The sequence below is a fragment of the Anser anser genome, assembly GCF_964211835.1.
Source record: "Anser anser genome assembly, chromosome: 13".
Taxonomy (NCBI): Eukaryota; Metazoa; Chordata; class Aves; order Anseriformes; family Anatidae; genus Anser; species Anser anser.
This window is the reverse complement of record NC_139734.1, coordinates 8761134-8778501: the sequence shown is the minus strand read 5'-3', so window position 1 is coordinate 8778501 and position 17368 is coordinate 8761134. Positions and strand designations below refer to the sequence as shown.

The 17368-nt window shown below is 42.7% G+C and overlaps 1 protein-coding gene across 8 annotated transcripts in view; it reads left to right on the top strand.

The window, feature by feature from the left end:
- ENOX2 (ecto-NOX disulfide-thiol exchanger 2) overlaps positions 1–17368 on the top strand; it is a 50624-nt gene that overhangs the window by 25285 nt on the left and 7971 nt on the right. For all 8 annotated transcript variants that reach the window (XM_083797282.1, XM_083797281.1, XM_083797280.1 and 5 more), the window contains 7 exons: positions 2210–2443; positions 3664–3876; positions 5392–5498; positions 12783–12897; positions 13785–13966; positions 15916–16023; positions 16853–16909. In XM_083797282.1, the coding sequence (XP_083653408.1) occupies positions 2210–2443; positions 3664–3876; positions 5392–5498; positions 12783–12897; positions 13785–13966; positions 15916–16023; positions 16853–16909 (1016 nt within the window). The remainder of the gene's footprint in view (positions 1–2209; positions 2444–3663; positions 3877–5391; positions 5499–12782; positions 12898–13784; positions 13967–15915; positions 16024–16852; positions 16910–17368) is intronic.

The following is a 17368-nucleotide window of genomic DNA, read 5'->3' as shown; positions in this document are numbered from 1 at the left end:
AGACTGGCTTAGGTTGGAAGGGACCTTAACAATCAGCTAGCTCCAACCCCCCCTGCCATGGGCAGGGACACCTCCCACTAAATGAGGTTGCTCAAAGCCCCATCCAACCTGTCCTTAAATACCTCCAGGGATGGGGCATCCACAGCTTCTCTGGGCAACCTGTTCCAGTGTCTCACCACACTCATAGTGGAGAATTTCCTCCTTATATCTTTAGATTAGATATCTGCCCTCTTCTAGTTTAAAGCCATTATCCCTTGTCCTATCACTACATCCCTGACAAAGAGTCCCTCCCCAGTTTTTCTGTAGGCCCCCTTTAGGTACTGGAAGGCAGCTATAAGGTGTCCCCAGAGCCTTCTCTTCTCCAGGCTGAACAGCCCCAACTCTTTCAGCCTGTCTTCATAGGAGAGGTGCTCCAGCCCCTTCATCATCTTTGTGGCCGTCCTCTGGACTCATTCTAATACCTCAATGTCCTCCTTGTGCTGGTGGCCCCAGAGCTGAATGCAGGGCTTCATGTGGGTTCTCACAAGAGCAGAGCTGAGGGGGAGAATCCCCTCCCTTGCCCGGCTGGCCACGCTGCTTTTGATGCAGCCCAGGATACAGTTGGCTTTCTGGGCTGCAAGTGCACATTGCCAGCTCACGTTGATCTTCTTGTCAACCAACACTCCCAGGTCCTTCTCATCAGGGCAGCTCTCAATCCATTCTCCGCCCAGCCTGTATTTGGGCTTGGGGTTGCCCCAGCCCCGATGCAGGACCTTGCACTTGGCCTTGTTGAAACTCATGAGGATACTCCATTTTCTTTCTTGTTTTCATGGCCCTTCACTAGACTCTCTCCAGTATCTCCATGTCTCTCACGCACTGAGGAACCCAGAACTGGACAAAAAACTCCAGGTGTGGCCTAACCACTGCTGAACAGAGGGGAAGGATCACCTACCTCCACCTGCTGGTGATACTTTGCCTAATGCACCCCAGGACACCATTAGCCTTCTTTGTGGCAAGGGCACGTTGTTGGCTCATGTTCAGGCTGATGTCCACCGGTACCCCCAGGTCCTTTTCTTCTGGGCTGTTCCCTAGCTGGGTATCTCCCAGCATGTCCTGGTCATGAGATTCTTGTCAGCCCATTTCTCCAGCCTGTCCAGGTCCCTCTGGATGGCTGCATGGCCCTCTGGTGCATCTGCCACTTGTCTCAATTTGGTGTCGTCTGCAAACTTGCTGAGGGTGCACACTGCATCATCCAAATCATTAATGAAGATGTTAAACTGGACTGGACCCAGTACTGACCCATGGGGTACACTGCTAGTTACAGGCCTTCAGCTAGACTTTCTGCCACTGACCACTGCCCTTTGGGTCTTGCTGTTCAGCAGGTTTTTGATCCACCTCGCTGTCTGTCTAGCCCATATTTTAACAGCTTCTCTCTGAGAATCTTATGGGGACCACTCTCCAAGATCTTACCGAAGTCCAGGAAGACAATATCCACTGCTCTCCCCTTGTTCTTCAGATTGAGGAAACTTCCTCTTGGCAGTTACCCCTACTACATGAAACCCAATACAGCCTCTTTAGCTCCAGGCATTCTCTGTTTATAGTTCTCCCTGATCAAAGTTATAGCTGTGTGCACGGTCATCAGTGTCCTCCATGCACAATTGTTGTTTTGTTTCTGGGTTTGTTCTTTGCACAAAGTCTCTCTGTAGTTAATATTTTCTTCCACACGTCCCCCCCCCCCATGCCTTTCTTAACCACAGATGAGGGCCTTCTATCATGTCTGATGTGCATCCAGCAAAGGAGTCCTGCAAACAGTGCTGGTGAGAATTGCTCCCACACAGGAGACATGCACATCTGTTGACCTTTTCCTCCCTCTAATCAGATGCTTGTTCCAAAGATTACTTCCATCCTAGTATCTCCATTTGTTACCCTCTTTGCTGTGTTTCGCTTCTCATTTCCCATCTTCCCATCCAAACTTCCAGTTTTTGCCAAAACGTGGAAGGATCCAAGGCAGTTCTGCCTTCCCCTTGAGAGCAGCTGAGCATAGTCCCACCTCCAGAGAGTCCCACTTCCAGAGTCACTCTGTGCACTAAGCTCTTCAATAAACTCTTCTGTTCAGGGACTTGCTGGCTTTGTGGGAGTCGCAGGTGGGTCCTACTAGGTTTATGGAGACTGAGATACTGCCCTGTGCAAGCCACCTGGCTTATCTGAACACTGTTGTCATCACCACCAGGCTATCGCATCAGGCTGGGCTCCAGCACTGACAAGAAGGACACTGGGCGCCTGCATGTGGATTTTGCACAGGCTCGGGATGATCTGTATGAGTGGGAATGTAAGCAGCGGATGCTGGCAAGAGAGGAGCGCCATCGTAGGAGGCTGGAAGAGGAACGCTTCCGTCCACCCTCCCCACCTCCTGTTGTCCATTACTCTGACCACGAGTGCAGCATCATTGCTGAGAAACTAAAAGGTAAGTGGTTCTGTGGGCATGCAGCTACTCGTCTGCACAGATACTGAGGTAGGGAGTTGTATTCTCCAGTGGTGTTCTTACTGAGCTGAGGTGATGGTGTAACTTTAACTTCCCTCGTGCTTCACATTGTATGTTAAAGTTTACACAAAGAACAGCTGATGATGATTACTTATAATATTAAGGAAACAGAAAATATAGGGGGAAAAATACTGTTGGACTGTTACAGAGATGGATTTTAAAATCTCATCACTTACATTCTGGAAGAGGTGGCATAGACTTCCCTTTTGCGACCCTGTAACAGCTAATATAAGGATGTGTGCTGCTGGATTTTTTTTTTGTTGTTTTAATATCAAGAATACATCTCTTTCTCCCCATCTGCAATTGTGACAGCTGCCACATTTGTTGTGTATTTCTTTATCATCTACCCTCATCTAATTTACTGGCTCTGTGATGTTCCTGATTTTTCAGTGTTTAATATAATTTAATTAACTATATGGGCTAAAGTTTTTAATTGTTGGTCTTTACTAGAGTATGAATTTTTGGCAGTGAGACAGGATGGATAATACATTTCTTTTTGCTTTCCCAAGAAAGTCCATTCAAACTGAGCCCTCAGGCTGCACACAAGCTGCTCAGTGTTGCCTGTGGCTTCCGAGTATAAACAGAAGATTCTCATAAGCCTTACTGCACCAGTGCATCTCTTGTGCCTAGCTCTCAGCTCTATGCCATGAGCTGCTCTCCCAGCATCTCTTTTTCAGAATTGTTTGTCTTTTTGTAAAAACGAATGTATATTTGAGTACAACAGTTTCTTCCAAACTTTTTTTTTGTTTATGTTAAAATGACTGGTCTAAGTCCCAAGACCTTTTATGAAGCCTAAACCCCATCTGTAGCCTGATTCTTCCAGTCAGAGAATATTCACTGTCATGAAAGAATATGTCTAAATAGGCATATGAAGTTTTCCAGTAGGTTTTTAGCAGTTGATTTTCTCCTCTTTCTTTTTGTGCCTCAAAAGACAGTTTGCTGTCAGCTTGATATTAGACTTGCATTCCTTTGTGTAGTCTTGTGTTTGGTTAATACTGTGCTTTCAAGAATCCAGATTTGCCACTATAAGTAACTTTCAAAGGTTTCAAAGAGAGTAGTTCAGTGATGTCAGGGAAAGGACCTGCAATCTATACAGGCAAACTTGTACTTTCATGGTCTAAAGATGTCTTTTCTTGCTGCAGATGACACAAAGTTCTCAGAAGCTGTACAGACCTTGCTAACCTGGATAGAGCGTGGAGAAGTGAACAGAAGGACTGCGAACAACTTCTACTCTATGATTCAGTCGGCCAACAGCCACATTCGCAGACTGGTAAATGAGAAGGCAGCTCACGAGAAGGAGATGGAAGAAGCTAAAGAGAAATTCAAACTTGCTCTCTCAGGGATTCTGGTTCAGTGTGAGTAGTATTTTTGCACTGAATGTTGGTTGTCTGTTGTTGTAGGGAAGACACTTAATTTCTAGAGTCTGGTGAGGTCATACTGAAAAAGTTCCAGGAAAAAGAAATGGCAATCCTTTTTACTCAGCTACAGTTAGTTTATAAGCTTATGTCATTAACTTATCAGAACTTTCTTGTGGAACTTTTCTTTGATGTCAGAGTCCGCATCCTGGGGGAGGAGAGCATGAATTCCTAATTTTTTTCCTCTTTTAATTATAGTCTATTAGAAATTCTGTCATCTTTTCAACATTGCACTTCTGTGTACAGACAAGGTAAGTTCCTGGTAATGTGATGCCTCAGCGAAATGTACAGGATTTACTCACCAAAGGTAGGATGCAGTAGAGTGTTCCCAACACTCTGTTCTCAGTCACAGTGTAAGAAGTTACAGTGTAAACATGTTGCAGAGTAGAATTTTGAACTTTGGTCTTTCAAGTCCCAGTACTTTATTAAATCATGAAATCAAGTAAGAGTCATTGGGTCTGTTCCAGAATGTGATTTATAACAGTTCCTCAAACCACTCATTGCCTCTTACACATCCCTTCTTTAAGTAAGTCTGATTATTTTAAGAGTACCTTTTCCATAACCGTACTGTCTCCTTGAGCCCCTTGGCTAGGATATGAACAGTATTAATGTTGGTTTTATATTCAGTAATTTTGGCTGTTACTTATCTGACACTTATTTTTATTTATTTTTTAATTCTGTAAAAAATATGGGCACGTGGTCCAGAAGACAATACAGTAAGCACTGCACAGTAAGTAGTAATAGCAGCATGCAACTCATCTCTATAAAACACCTAGCGGTATCTGAGACACTTTCAGATTTAATAATTAATCTAAATAGCTGAGAGATGTTTTTATTTCATCAGAGTTATGCCTCCTACAAGATTACATTTGTGGGGAAAAAAACAGCTAGGTGTGCTTTCTGCTGTTGGGTGAATTCTCATCCTGGGAGAGGCACTTCATATTTCAAAAAAAACTCTGCAAATTTTTTAGAAAAATATTTTAGAAGGAATAAACCTAAGGAAACAAAACAGTTGATGACTGATGGATTGGATGCAGTGCTCAGGCTGTTGCAGTGTTCTTTAGGACTGGACCCACTGGGCCAAAGAACATCCAAAGTGCTAGCTTTCACAGTTGTGAGAGGAAATGTTAGAGAGCGAATGCTACCTAGGTGTATCTGTTGCACTCACAAGCAGTGTTGCTCAGTGTGTTTGAATGTTTTTTTTTTCGGTGCAACATATGCCTTCATTTTTTCCAGTTGAGTGCAGATGAAGTTTTCCCAGTTGATCATGGCCTGGTGAAGCCCATACTTTCCTTTCCAGGCACAGAGTCCTGAGCATGGCTTCAGCACAGTAGTGTTATGACAAAAGGTTAGCCAAACCACCTGCCTGATTCCACTCTTTTACTCCTTTACTCCTTTGTTCGCCCTCTCTGGATGATATTCTGGCCTGATTTGACTGCTGATTTGATACTACAGTCGAGCAGATAGTGGCCGTGTACCATTCTGCCTCCAAACAAAAGGCTTGGGACCATTTCACGAAAGCTCAGCGTAAGAACATCAGCGTGTGGTGCAAACAAGCAGAGGTTGGTAATTTTCTATTGTGTTAGATTCTCCAGCGAGTCTCTTTCATGTCAGGATATTGATTTTATGTTTGCACAATGCTCGCATGGGTAATGACATCTTAATTCACAGTGTAAGATGGGAATTACTCAGTCGTCTCTTGTGTTGCAGGTAATAAATTTGCTCATTGTACTTGTGTTACTAGAAGCAATATATTAAGATCTGTATGCCAATTGAAGTTGTGCACAATAATAATATTAGATCTGTTTTCTACTGTTTTTAATGTTAAAGCAAGAAGTATTTCTAGAGAGATGTTAAAGAAAACAAGTATCGTCACCGAGATCAGCTTTTTTCACATTTTCTTGAAAGATTTGAGAGATTGAAATGATTGCAGCTGGACAGTCTTGAAAACCTGAGGCAACATGTTATCATATTCATATATTTATCTCATGCAGCAACACTGTTAGTGAAAAAAGGATTTGAAGATGGTGGCAAGGGTGGGGATGATGGAAGAAGGAGTGTTACTCAAACTGCTGTTCCTGCAAGAGGAAGAATAGTCTTCAGTCCCTTGTCTGATCTTATTTGATTCAGATACAACATCAGAAAAAATAAACCTAAGATAAAGAAAGATTGTCTGTTTGGAAAATGATGGTTTTGTCAGATATTTGTCCTGGAGTCTGAGATGAAATATGTGCTGCCTTCTGTCACCTGTGTAGTAGGGATGTCCCGTTGCTTGGCTGCACCTGGCAGTGGAGCACATCTTGATGCTTTGTGTCTGGCCTGAGGAAGGCTGGAGGAGATTGTTGTGCTCCTGGGAATGTGGAGGGCTTCCAAGAGGAACAGAAGAGCCCCATGGTAGGTTAGAGCTCTTCTTCCATAGAATCTCATTTTTGTGTTCCTTCCTAAGAAAGGTTAATGCTCAAAGTGGTAACAGAAGTATTGTCACATTGGGGTATGAATAGTTTTGAAAGAAAAAGCAAGAAGTTGTATTTTTCTTGCTCATTAACCTTTTTAAGTTGCATGAGGCTTGAATCGGTTTTTACTTCTGGCAGTACACAGATGTCTTCTAAGCAGCAGGAAAAAGCAAACAACAACGAAACAAAAACCTGCTATGAAAAGTACCTGCCTTTTAAAGTAACCCTGCTGTGTTTAGATAGTAATTTTTTATTCACTGTGAAAATGCTAGCAATTTAGAGATGTTGTCATTTATGTTTCAAAAATTTGGCAAAGCGTATGCTTTCTCATCTCAGCATACCCTTAAGATGATTTACAGCCCAGTTGGTTTCCAGTGTTCCCCAAAGCCGTGCTGAGAAGAATATCAGCCTGAATGGGTAAGGTGGCATACTTGGCTGAAGGACTTGAAAGGAGTTGGATGTTTAGCACTACTGTCTAAGTGTTCCCATGACAGATGTGTAAATAGGTGACAGTGTCTTGTCTCCATACACAGCTGAGTAGTCAGGTTTGGGTGAGAAATCCTAGTCTGCTTGGTGGCTTTGGATTTCTTTCTTTGTTTTGGTTTCGTTGCTTGGAAAGCAAAGGCTACTGAGTGCTGGACCTCATTGTGTGACTTCTCAGAGCCCTGTGCAGTCATTAGTGGATTTATCATCTTGAGATGGGGATAGGAGAGGTAGTGGATGAAGAAGTGTTTGCCTGATGCTGCCCAATAATTCTCTGGAAGACCAGATGTTTTAACTCCCAGTTGTGGATCGGACTCAGTATTTCTAGCACAGGAGCATGTGTGTCTGTATAGATTAGGTAGAACTGAAAGTCTGGAGATGCTTCATGACACCCACCCCAGTGAAGGCTGTGGTAAAAGAGATGTGCATTCTGAACTGTTTGTTTATTCACAGTAAAAAGAACTCAAATATATAAGCAGTAAAATAGCAAAGAGGAAGGATAGCTTTTTAACCACAGCATCTTGTTCAGTTGCTCTTTCAGTGTGATGTTGAAATCCTGTTCTGCAGTATTGTGGTGTCTGTCGCAAAGGTCTCCTGGTGGAGCACCAAGCCAGAGAGCACATAAATTCTACTCAGATCCCAGGAGCATGCCAGTCTAGGCATGTCGCTTTCTGCAGGACACTTCTGCACCTTTCATGCACTTTGGATCTTATTGAATGTTGTAGAGCAGAACTCATACATTGATTTCTTTCAGGCATTTGAAGGCTAGGCTGTACCAAAGTCCTCTGTGTGGTAAGAGCACCCCAGTGCTATATAGTGTGTTCTGAGGGATATGGAAGGAAAGACTTCAATCGTCACTTCTTTACTGATAATGTTCAGAACAGGGAAGAAGAAATGGCACACAAATATTTTAAATGTTTTTAAAATACTCCATTTTTTGTATTCAAAAGCTACAGTATTAAATGAGTTCACTGATTATGTTAGGTAGCTACAACTCTGCAAGAACACCATACTTACCAAACATGACCTTTGATAGCTCCAGAGCTGTTCTGTAGGTTATCACCGGATCTTCATGAAGTCCTAAACCCATCTCAGACCTGTGTGGATCTGCCTGGACGTGTTTCAGTATAAAGCAAAACAGCTTTGCTTAAACCACCTCTGAAAACATTACTCTGTGTTTTTACTCTTAACTGTATTAAGATCACATCTTTTTTTTTTTTTTTTTTAACTAAGCCTGTAATAATGAGTGTCTAAAGAGAAAGCTTTTATTCTCTGAAGGATGATAATTTCTATGAAAGACGTGATTGTTTAATCTAGGGTATGGAAATGAAAGAAGTAGATCAGTGTATACTTTTATATAGGACATATCTTGCAGGGTTGCTTTGGTGAAATGGTACTTAATCCAGCACTCTCAGGTGCAAGTGCAAAATGCTCGTGACATACATCATCCTTATTTTCTAGTGTAAGTCAAATTTAATATTTAATAAAATGGTGAACTGTTGATATTCCAGTGTATATGTAACATTGCCAACAGAAAAAGTGCATCAAGTATCTGATTAAACCTCTCTACACATATCCCATCTGCAAATGCATAAATAAATGATAGATCTGAGATAAGAACATGATTTGTCTGCAAAGTAGAAACATGATAAAGTTTTCTGTTTGGGTTCTGTTTATTTCTGTTAGGAACATTCCTGTGACGACTTAGATATGTCTTCCACACTACTCATGCGTTGTGGGTAGTACAGAATTAGTGACACAGTATCTTCTCTGTACATTCTACTTACAAGACTATAACACCATAGAAATTGTATACTAAAGGAGAATTGTTTGGGGTTGTGGACATATCCATCACCTTGCTGCTCTTCACTCATCATCACATGGGATGTTGGAGAATAAATTATGATAATTTTCAATAAGGTCGAGCAAGGTTGTGTGGATAGAGATCAGGAAATTTGTAACAATGAGACTGATCAGTGGAAAATATCACAGCCTTTATTTGCTTGGAGGTTAAGCAGCAGCAACTGTGTAACAATTCCTTGGTTATTAAAAGGAGTGTATTAAAGAATGTAGCTTACTGTGAACAGACTAAGTTTTTGCTGGAGAGAGGCTCTTTAAAAGAAAGTGCACTTAACCAGCCTGTGTTTGAGCAATGAGATTGGACTTGATTCTTTTCCTCTGCTTGGCACCAGGGAAACCATAGTTGCACTGCTCTGTCTGGCTTTGCCCCCTCTCTTGTCTCCACCACCCATATGACAAAGATGACAGTGAATCAGAGGGAGCCCAGCAGATACCTGCCAGGATGTTAAGAGAGCTGGGCTTTTGTAACCTGGAGAACAAGAAGCTGAAGGGCCCCCACCAGCAGCTTTCCACTATTTAAAGTGGAATGGCCTGAAGCTGCAACAATGGGCAGTTCAGGATGGATATCAGGAGAAAGTTCTTCACCCAGAGGTGGTCAGGCACTGGGACAGGCTCCCCAGCGAAGTAAGTGGTCCCGGCACTGAGCCTGCTGGAGTTCATGAAGCATTTGGACAACGCTCTCAGACATAGGGTCTGGTTTTTGGGTGGTCCTTTGGGGACCTAGGAGTTGGACTTGATGATCCTATGGGTCCCTTTCAACTTGGATATTCTGTGATTCTATAAAGGGCCCATGAAGAAGGCAGGGATGGTCTCAAGAGGCGCACAGCATGAGGGTGAGAGGCAATGGGCACATGTCACAGCCGTTGTTGTGGCACGTTTGGTTTAAGGCCAAGTTCTCTTCCTGAAAACCAGTGCAGCTCTAGAGAAGAGCCCAAAAAGATAGTGAAATCCCCATCTTTGCAGATGAGCAAAACCCAGCTGAGTTTTGAGTAAGGTCCTGGGCAGCTTGGTCTGGGCTTGCAGGGAGCACTTCTTTGAACATGGCAGGGATTAACTTAGACACTTTGGGGGGGATTGCTTACAGCATAAATCTTCCTGTGATTCTATGTTTTTTTGATATATTGAGTTTCTTCTACAAACATCTTCTACAAACTTAGAAAACAAGTTTATTCCAAAAAAGCCAGAAGTCATCTTTCACCGTAAAGATCTTTTAACATTAAATGTAAACTTGATCTAGGCAAAGTTGACAAGTTGGTGGTAACTGTTTATCCAGAAGTCATTTGTGACTGTGGGGTAGGTATGTGCAGGCCACCTTTCAGCATAGCTGCAACCTGAGAAAAATCTGAATATCTGTAGAGTTGGATAATATCCAACTTTGGTAAAAAACAAACAAACAAACAAAAAAAACCAGGTGATTGATCCTCCACAATGACAGTTTTCCTGGGAATTTTGCATCTGTGAACCTTCCCATGAGACTGCACTTCTGAGACTTTCTTTCCCGATCCCACTTAGTCAATCCTTTCTTAGCAGATGTAAAGGAGGAGCTCATGTTTTGTTTTATACCAAAAAAGATAGTTGGAGGGTCTTGATTCAGGTTATGCCTCTTCTTTGAGCCCTAGCACTTCTGTTTTCTTTTCTGCTTGCCTGAGATTGCTTACCGTGACTGGGGTGGGAGCGCTCTCTCCATTTGGAGTGGTCTTTTGTTCCAAGGTAAGTTCTCCCAGTGCGAAGAGGCAGTGAGACCAGTGGTGAGGCCTCTTACAGAGACACTTGCTACTAGGCTCAGCTTTCTTTCCCTTATCAGGGTCTTTTCTTAAAGGAAGGTGGACCCCTAATATGCATCTTATTGCTACAGCGTTTGTTGGAATTTAATCCTGTGGGTGATAGCATCAGAGGAAAGCCTGGAGGACAGCTCGGGGAATGGGTGTGTACTGGGGAGTCACTGGGCTGGGGCCAGGGTTTTATCTTTGCTGCTCTGTCAGTGGTGATATAAGATGGCTTTGCAGGTGGGTCCTGTAGCTGAGGGTAGCTCATGAAGAAGCCATGGCAGCTTGAGACTTGGTGAAACATTACAGTACGGTAACTGCCAGCTGCCTTCTGTCCTTGTTTTGGAAGGGCTTTGTTCAAGTATTTGTCCTCTGGTGCTTTTCCCTCCTCCATGCAGGGCTCCCCCTCAGACACAGAGCAGCCATGGCCTGCTTGGTCAGGGCACTGGTAAACCCTGGCATGTCCAAGCTAAGCTTGGCCCCTCTGTGTGTTGTGCTCTCTGCAGGCTCCTCCAGCTTCAAGGTCACTTTAGGATTTTAGCTATTGGGCAGAGTTGGTTAAAAACAACAGGAAAATTTTTCTACAATTTTCAACCCCATTTTACGCCTGGTCCCCAGGGCAGGCAGCAGGTGTTTTGGAGCTGCAGCCAGCCCTGTCCCTCATGCCTTGGTCTGCCTTGTTCTTACCCTCTTCCCATTGCAGTCTCCAAGGTATCCACACACCCAAACTGAAAGCACGCTCATTTTGCCTGTTGGCTGAGCTTGGCTGAGGTGTGTTTGGTGCTAGCAAGCAGAGTTTTTGAAAGCTTCAGGCCATTAGAGTAAAATCTGCAAAGAACTGGACATTGATTTTATTTCATAAGTAGGTCTTCTGTGTCTTTTCTCCTACAGCTGTTCCTGGGGTGTATAATCTGAGTGAAGTTTGGGTAAACTGACATCAGGTAGGGAGACTTGGCCAGCTGTGCTAACCTCTAGTGAGTATTTTTGGCACCTCTGTCTTCTTGAATACTGGCCATCACTTTCTGAATATCTCTTGTGCTGCCCTTGTGCAGGGGGGTAAGTCTGGGCTAAATATTTCCTTGTGTTGCAAACGGGGCAGTCTGCAGAGTTCTCTGCAGCCTGAGTAGGGGACAGAGCTGAGGGATGGGTGAGGTTGGCTGGCTCTGCTTGGACAAGGTGAAAGGCATGGAAAGGACACGTGAGCAGGAGCTGGGGTCACTCAGAGGGCAGTGTCTCAGTTCCTTTCTGATCCCTAAGGTGGAACAAGGCTGTGACAGAGGAGAGAGGATCTCAGCAACTGCAGGGGGAGCCACTGTGGTGCAGGCTGAGCCCTGGAAGTGGGCACAGATGCAAAAGGAGAGAAGCTTCAAAGCTCACCACGGTTGATACGAGTTAGGAGGTGGCTGGGCAGTGTCTGGCCTCTATCTGTGTACTTGCAATTCCATCTTCTGTGTGGCACGATCTCCATCTCAGGTAGGTTTTGTTGTAGTAGCCATGCAGCTGTGTGGAGCAGGCACGCAGCACAGAGGAACAGAGTGAGGCAGCGCTATGGATCACAGCTATGATCACACTGCAGCAGGGCAACATAGGTGCACGGCAAGGTTCATGGTACCGGGCACCATGTAGGCCAGTGCTTAGGAACGTGCAGAGTACGTTGTATGGCAGGAGAAAGAAATGCTGGGGAGATGTGTGCTGCAACCTGACACACTGTGTATGTCAGGAGGGGACGTCATTAGTGGAGGTGCTGAGCAGGAGAGCATGGTGTAGAAGTCCAGCAGAGAAGAGGAAGGGAAGAATGGCACTGGGAGGTATGAGAGTGGCATGACAACTGGGTGTGTAGGGCAAGGGGGGACAGCACTGATGGTTCGTGGTGGCAGGGAGTTCCTGATCTAGACACATGCTGTGAGCAAGAAGGCACAAGGCGAAGTGAGCCAGTGGAGGTTATGAAGTTTGGCAGCAGTAGTTGCAGAGTTGTACAGATGTCAAGCAGGGCGTGTGGGGAACAAGGTTCACCAAGAAAGAACCCTGCAGACAAGGTTAGTTGCCTGCTCTGGGGTAAAGACTAGAAGGAAGATGGAGGAATCAGTAATGCCAGTAGTGCTGACAGATTGACTCATTCTAGACATTGTTCTAGATTTAGTAGTCTGTGCCAAAAATTTCTATCATTTCCCTTTTCTTGTATCATGGAGTTGCAGTTTGCAGACTTAGATTTCAGCATTTCTTTATCCATCCAGTAGGTTCCTTATAATCTGTATTGAAAAAAACTCTGCTTTCTGAACCTTAGGAAATTCGTAACATTCACAATGATGAACTAATGGGTATTCGAAGAGAGGAGGAAATGGAAATGTCTGATGAAGAAATAGAAGATCCATCAGAGATGAAAGAAACAGAAGAATCAGGTAAAATCACTTTTTGCAGCTCATACATAAAATACACGTCTCTTCAATGGAGTCTTCTATAAACCCCACTCAGATCTGACTGTTTACCTGCTGCTGAGGTTTAAAATTTTGCATAGTCTCTCTAATACGTTCTGCCTTGTATTAACCTCGTTAAACTTTTGTGTATTCATGCAAATTCTGAAGGACAAAGAAAAAGTCATAACACTGTGACAGTGCCAGGACTTCAGAAGAAACTGTAAGAAACCTGCTATAGACAAGTGTGGTATTGATGGATTTCAATATTTAAGCAGTGGGTTTTATAGCTATTTATGTTGGTATCAGATGCTTTACCTTAGCTATTACTGCTGTTCTTCCAAACCCCGGAAGTCTTTTTGAATTTGTTGGTAGACATCCTGTTGCAGCGAATCTTACAATCGTAGATATAAAACACATAAAATGCTCTTCCTTTTGCATTTGAAGGTAGTGTTATGAGAGAGAGTAGAGGGCTGTTTCTCCCAACCAGCTGTTAGTTTACATTCATTTGTCGTGGCTCCATTTGATGCCTGGCTTCTCATTCATTCCTTTCACGTAGATTTTGCATGATCATAATGCTTGAAATACCTGTCACTTCTTGTTTCTTGTCATATCCTACTTAACTGAGGTGAAGCAGCAAGGTAATGGCTGCAGTTACGTACATGAAATATTATAGTATTTGATATTTTCTACTGAGGAGTTGTGCTTTGTCCAGAGCAGCTTCTTTTCTAAAGAGGCATCAGGAACAGTGGTTGGGATAAATTTATTTTGTTTATTTGGGTTTGTAACTGGTAGCTGTGAGCCACAGAGCTGTCTACACACTGTGGGGAGAGCACTTGGTGATTTCTTGTCCCCAACTCTGCCTTATTCTCCAGCACTGGTGTCACAGGTGGAAGCCCTAAAAGAAGAAAATGACAGTCTGCGCTGGCAGCTGGATGCCTACCGGAATGAGGTGGAACTGCTAAAGCAGGAGCATGGCAAAGCAAGCAGGGATGAAGACACAACCAAAGAGCAGCAGCTGAAACTTCTCCAGCAGGCTCTGCAGGGAATGCAGCAGGTGGGCCTAGGTTTTTCTATAGCTGTGGCCTTGCTAGAAAGGAAAAGGGGCTGTGGTACAGAGCATGGGCACAAAGAAAGGCATTTTGTTAATTTCAGTGGTAAATGAGAGCAACTTTCTGGCATTTCTGGTATTGCAAAAAAACAAAAATCTCAGAACAGTGATTGGATATGAGCTGATAACAGCTGCATGGAAACAATCCATAGTTATGGATTCCTTGTGTGCTGTTTGCTTGACCACACTATGACTTCCGAAATACTGAGTCTGTGTCTACTTTCCTTGTAACCCTGTAAGATCCTGGTTGCAAGCATGAACAACAAAGGGGGAAACACAAAGCTTGCTTTACTACCATTTCTAAAGTTTATTGGACTTTCATTCTCACAGAAACTGTAGGACATGTGTTGTTCTTTGGTATTTTCCTTAGCTAAATATAAAGTGTTTTGGGTCCCTGTACACCTTAACAGTATTGTCTCATGTATTAAGCCAGACAGATAACCAAAACATAGAGTTCAGCTAATAGTTCAGCTAAGCACTTTATTAAAATTAGAACTTGAAGAGATATTGTGAAGGTTGTGATTGTTTACTGGATGAACCTGTGGTAGGAACTAATTGCATTGGCATTTGTAATATTGGAGGTGGCAGGAGAAGCTTTCTTTGGTCACTGTCAGCTATCCGTGTGTGAGGAAATGGCAGGAGCTGCAGGACATAATAGATTTTCCGTTGTGCAGGTGTCAGGGAGTTAAGGCTTCTCTACGTACCACTGCCAGGATAAGTAATCGTTCTGGAAGAGCACTCTGGAAGATCTACCCTGAGGAAAAAAGATTTTTGTAAATATTAGCAAATAGTGGTGTTTTGTTTTTTTTTTTTTTTTGTACATGAGATAGAAAAAAATATTGAAGTATTTTTCTGAGCTTGAAAGAAAGGGTTAACTGAAATACATATGTCTGTATCCTGGTTTGACCTTGGAAAGCTGCTAACCGTAACTTAGCCATATTAGTGTTTAATCTTCTCTCATCCTGGTGACATGATCTTGCCCATTTCTGAAAGGCCCAGTGGTGGTAGCAGTTTTCTGAGAATCATTTTCTTCTGGCTCTGATGGGGAATCAGTCATATTTTTTCCTCTGTTGCCCCTGTCAGATTCTTGGTTTGTTCACTAAGGTCTTTGTACTCATGTGCGTTCAATACAGACACATTCAAGGCTACAAGTTTGTTCTTAGAGCAGACCATTATATCCACAACCACAGCCTGGTTTTCCTTGACAGGAAAATCATTCTACTCACCTCTGAGATGCGGTTTGTGATTCACTACACCATCTTTCTTCTTAGCTTTGCTAGTCAAGGGAGTGCACAATGTGTTGTGGTATCTGCTGCAAGCATCCTGAACTGCTGGACTGATGTCGAGTGTGGGAGCACTCATCACATTTTTCTGCTATGCTGAATTGTGCAAATAATAGCACAAACTTTCTTATCTAGTATCTGTTACAGAATATTTTCTTATATTGCAAGACATCTTTGTTTTAGCATGGGTCTAGAGATCTAGGAAGAATTTAAGGTGACTTCCCGGGTCACTTGCTTCTGTGCTGCTCGTTCACATATATTGTGCCTATAGCCAGCCATACAGTGAACCAGACTGAGGAAGAAGAAGGTCTAGCTTTAACAGGAATCAGGCCATCAGTCTAGTGCACAGCACATGCTTTATTTTGGGGACAGGAAAGGTTTCATGATGATGGAATTACTACCCCCTGTTTACAAAGTCGTGCTTTTTGTGTATGCTAATAAGCAAAGAAATTGCTTGAGTATAGAAAAGATTTCTTCTTTTTGTATACCTAACCTGTTAAATGTTACGAACATGATCTGTCAGGTCTTCATGGAAGAGTGTTTATTCGGTTTATATCCTTTAAATAGTAGGGGGTGAAAGGCTATGAACTGTGTTTAACTTTTCTCTTCCAGCATCTTTTGAAAGTACAAGATGAATACAAAAAGAGAGAAGCTGAACTAGAAAAAGTGAGAGAAGACAAACTAAAGATAGAGACATTGCTAGAAACCCTTAAAGAGCAGGTATGTGACTTGCCAGTCCTTCCTTATTCTCAGTAGTAAATGCAGTCCTTGGATTTCATGGCCTATGGCATGTGCAGGGAAGAACAGAGTGTAGGAGATGCCTAGACCTGGCTTAGAAGCAGTCTTTAGAAAGCTGGAAAAACTATCTGCTTAATTGGAGGTTGCATATTAGTAGTGAACTTGCTGATCGCTTCATATAATAGTGAGAGAATCAACAGAAACAACTATATAAACAAGACTAACCTTCATTTTATAGTGCACAGTGGTATTGTAGCTGAAATGTGTTTTTATGCAAACTAACTTTTAAAAGATAAGAAAAAAGTCAATTATCAAACATCAATATTAGAGAAATGTTTTGATCTGACCTTCATAAAACACGAATGAATTTAAAGTTTTTGTCAGTGTTATAATATTCTTATACTTTCTGGATTTATTCTGAACATAAATGCATACTGTTTATTCTCAGGTATGATCCATTCTGTATTTTGTTTGTGGACCCACATGTGAATCTAAGCTTTCTTGATCCTCTCTTCCATAGCATGGTCTCAATTATACGTGTACCTACAGAATAGATGAGGAACGTTACAAAGCACTTCTCATTGAGGACCACAGAGCCAAGTGCTAGGTCCTTCCTCTGAATTTCTATCTTTTGCCCCACCATTTGGTGCCATGAGCTAGGGAATATAATAAATACTTGTCTTTCCATTAATTAAAACAGAGTTTGAATACCAGTAATCTTCAGTGCAGGAGCTTTGGTGACTTTTTGTATCAAAGAACAAAAATAACAGACCATCATCAGTAATCTTTCCTTTTCTTAAACTATGTATAGCAAAGCATAGCTGATGAAGAGGACAAGGAGAGAGATGCTATTGATGGCCAAGGGAATGTAAGTCTATTTTCTGCTGCTTTAGTCAGAGTATTTTACTGAGGGAAGTAGTGACACCTCATTGTAAATTGAGCAATCATTTAGCATTTGATTTCTTCTGAAGTGTACAAGCATAGTACGTATGGACTGTCTATATATGTACAAATGAAACACATTAAACTATCCATAGCGGCTTCTGGGTGGAAGAGCAGTAGGTATTTCCAATGCTGTGGTGTGGACATGGGCTTTTGTGTGCAAGGTAATTTTTTGCACTTTTTCAACTAGTCTTCCAAAATGCCTGTTGGATTTCCAAGAGAAAGGAGGCCATGCATTTTCAGTATGACATTACTGGCTGAATTACAGTTCCTGTATGAATCTGAAGCTAGCTTTGTTTCCACAAAGTGCACACCATTACTTTCTCCTGCAGAAGCAAATTATAGCCTGCTTAGGCCAGGACTGTGCAGTTTCAGTCCTGTGTAA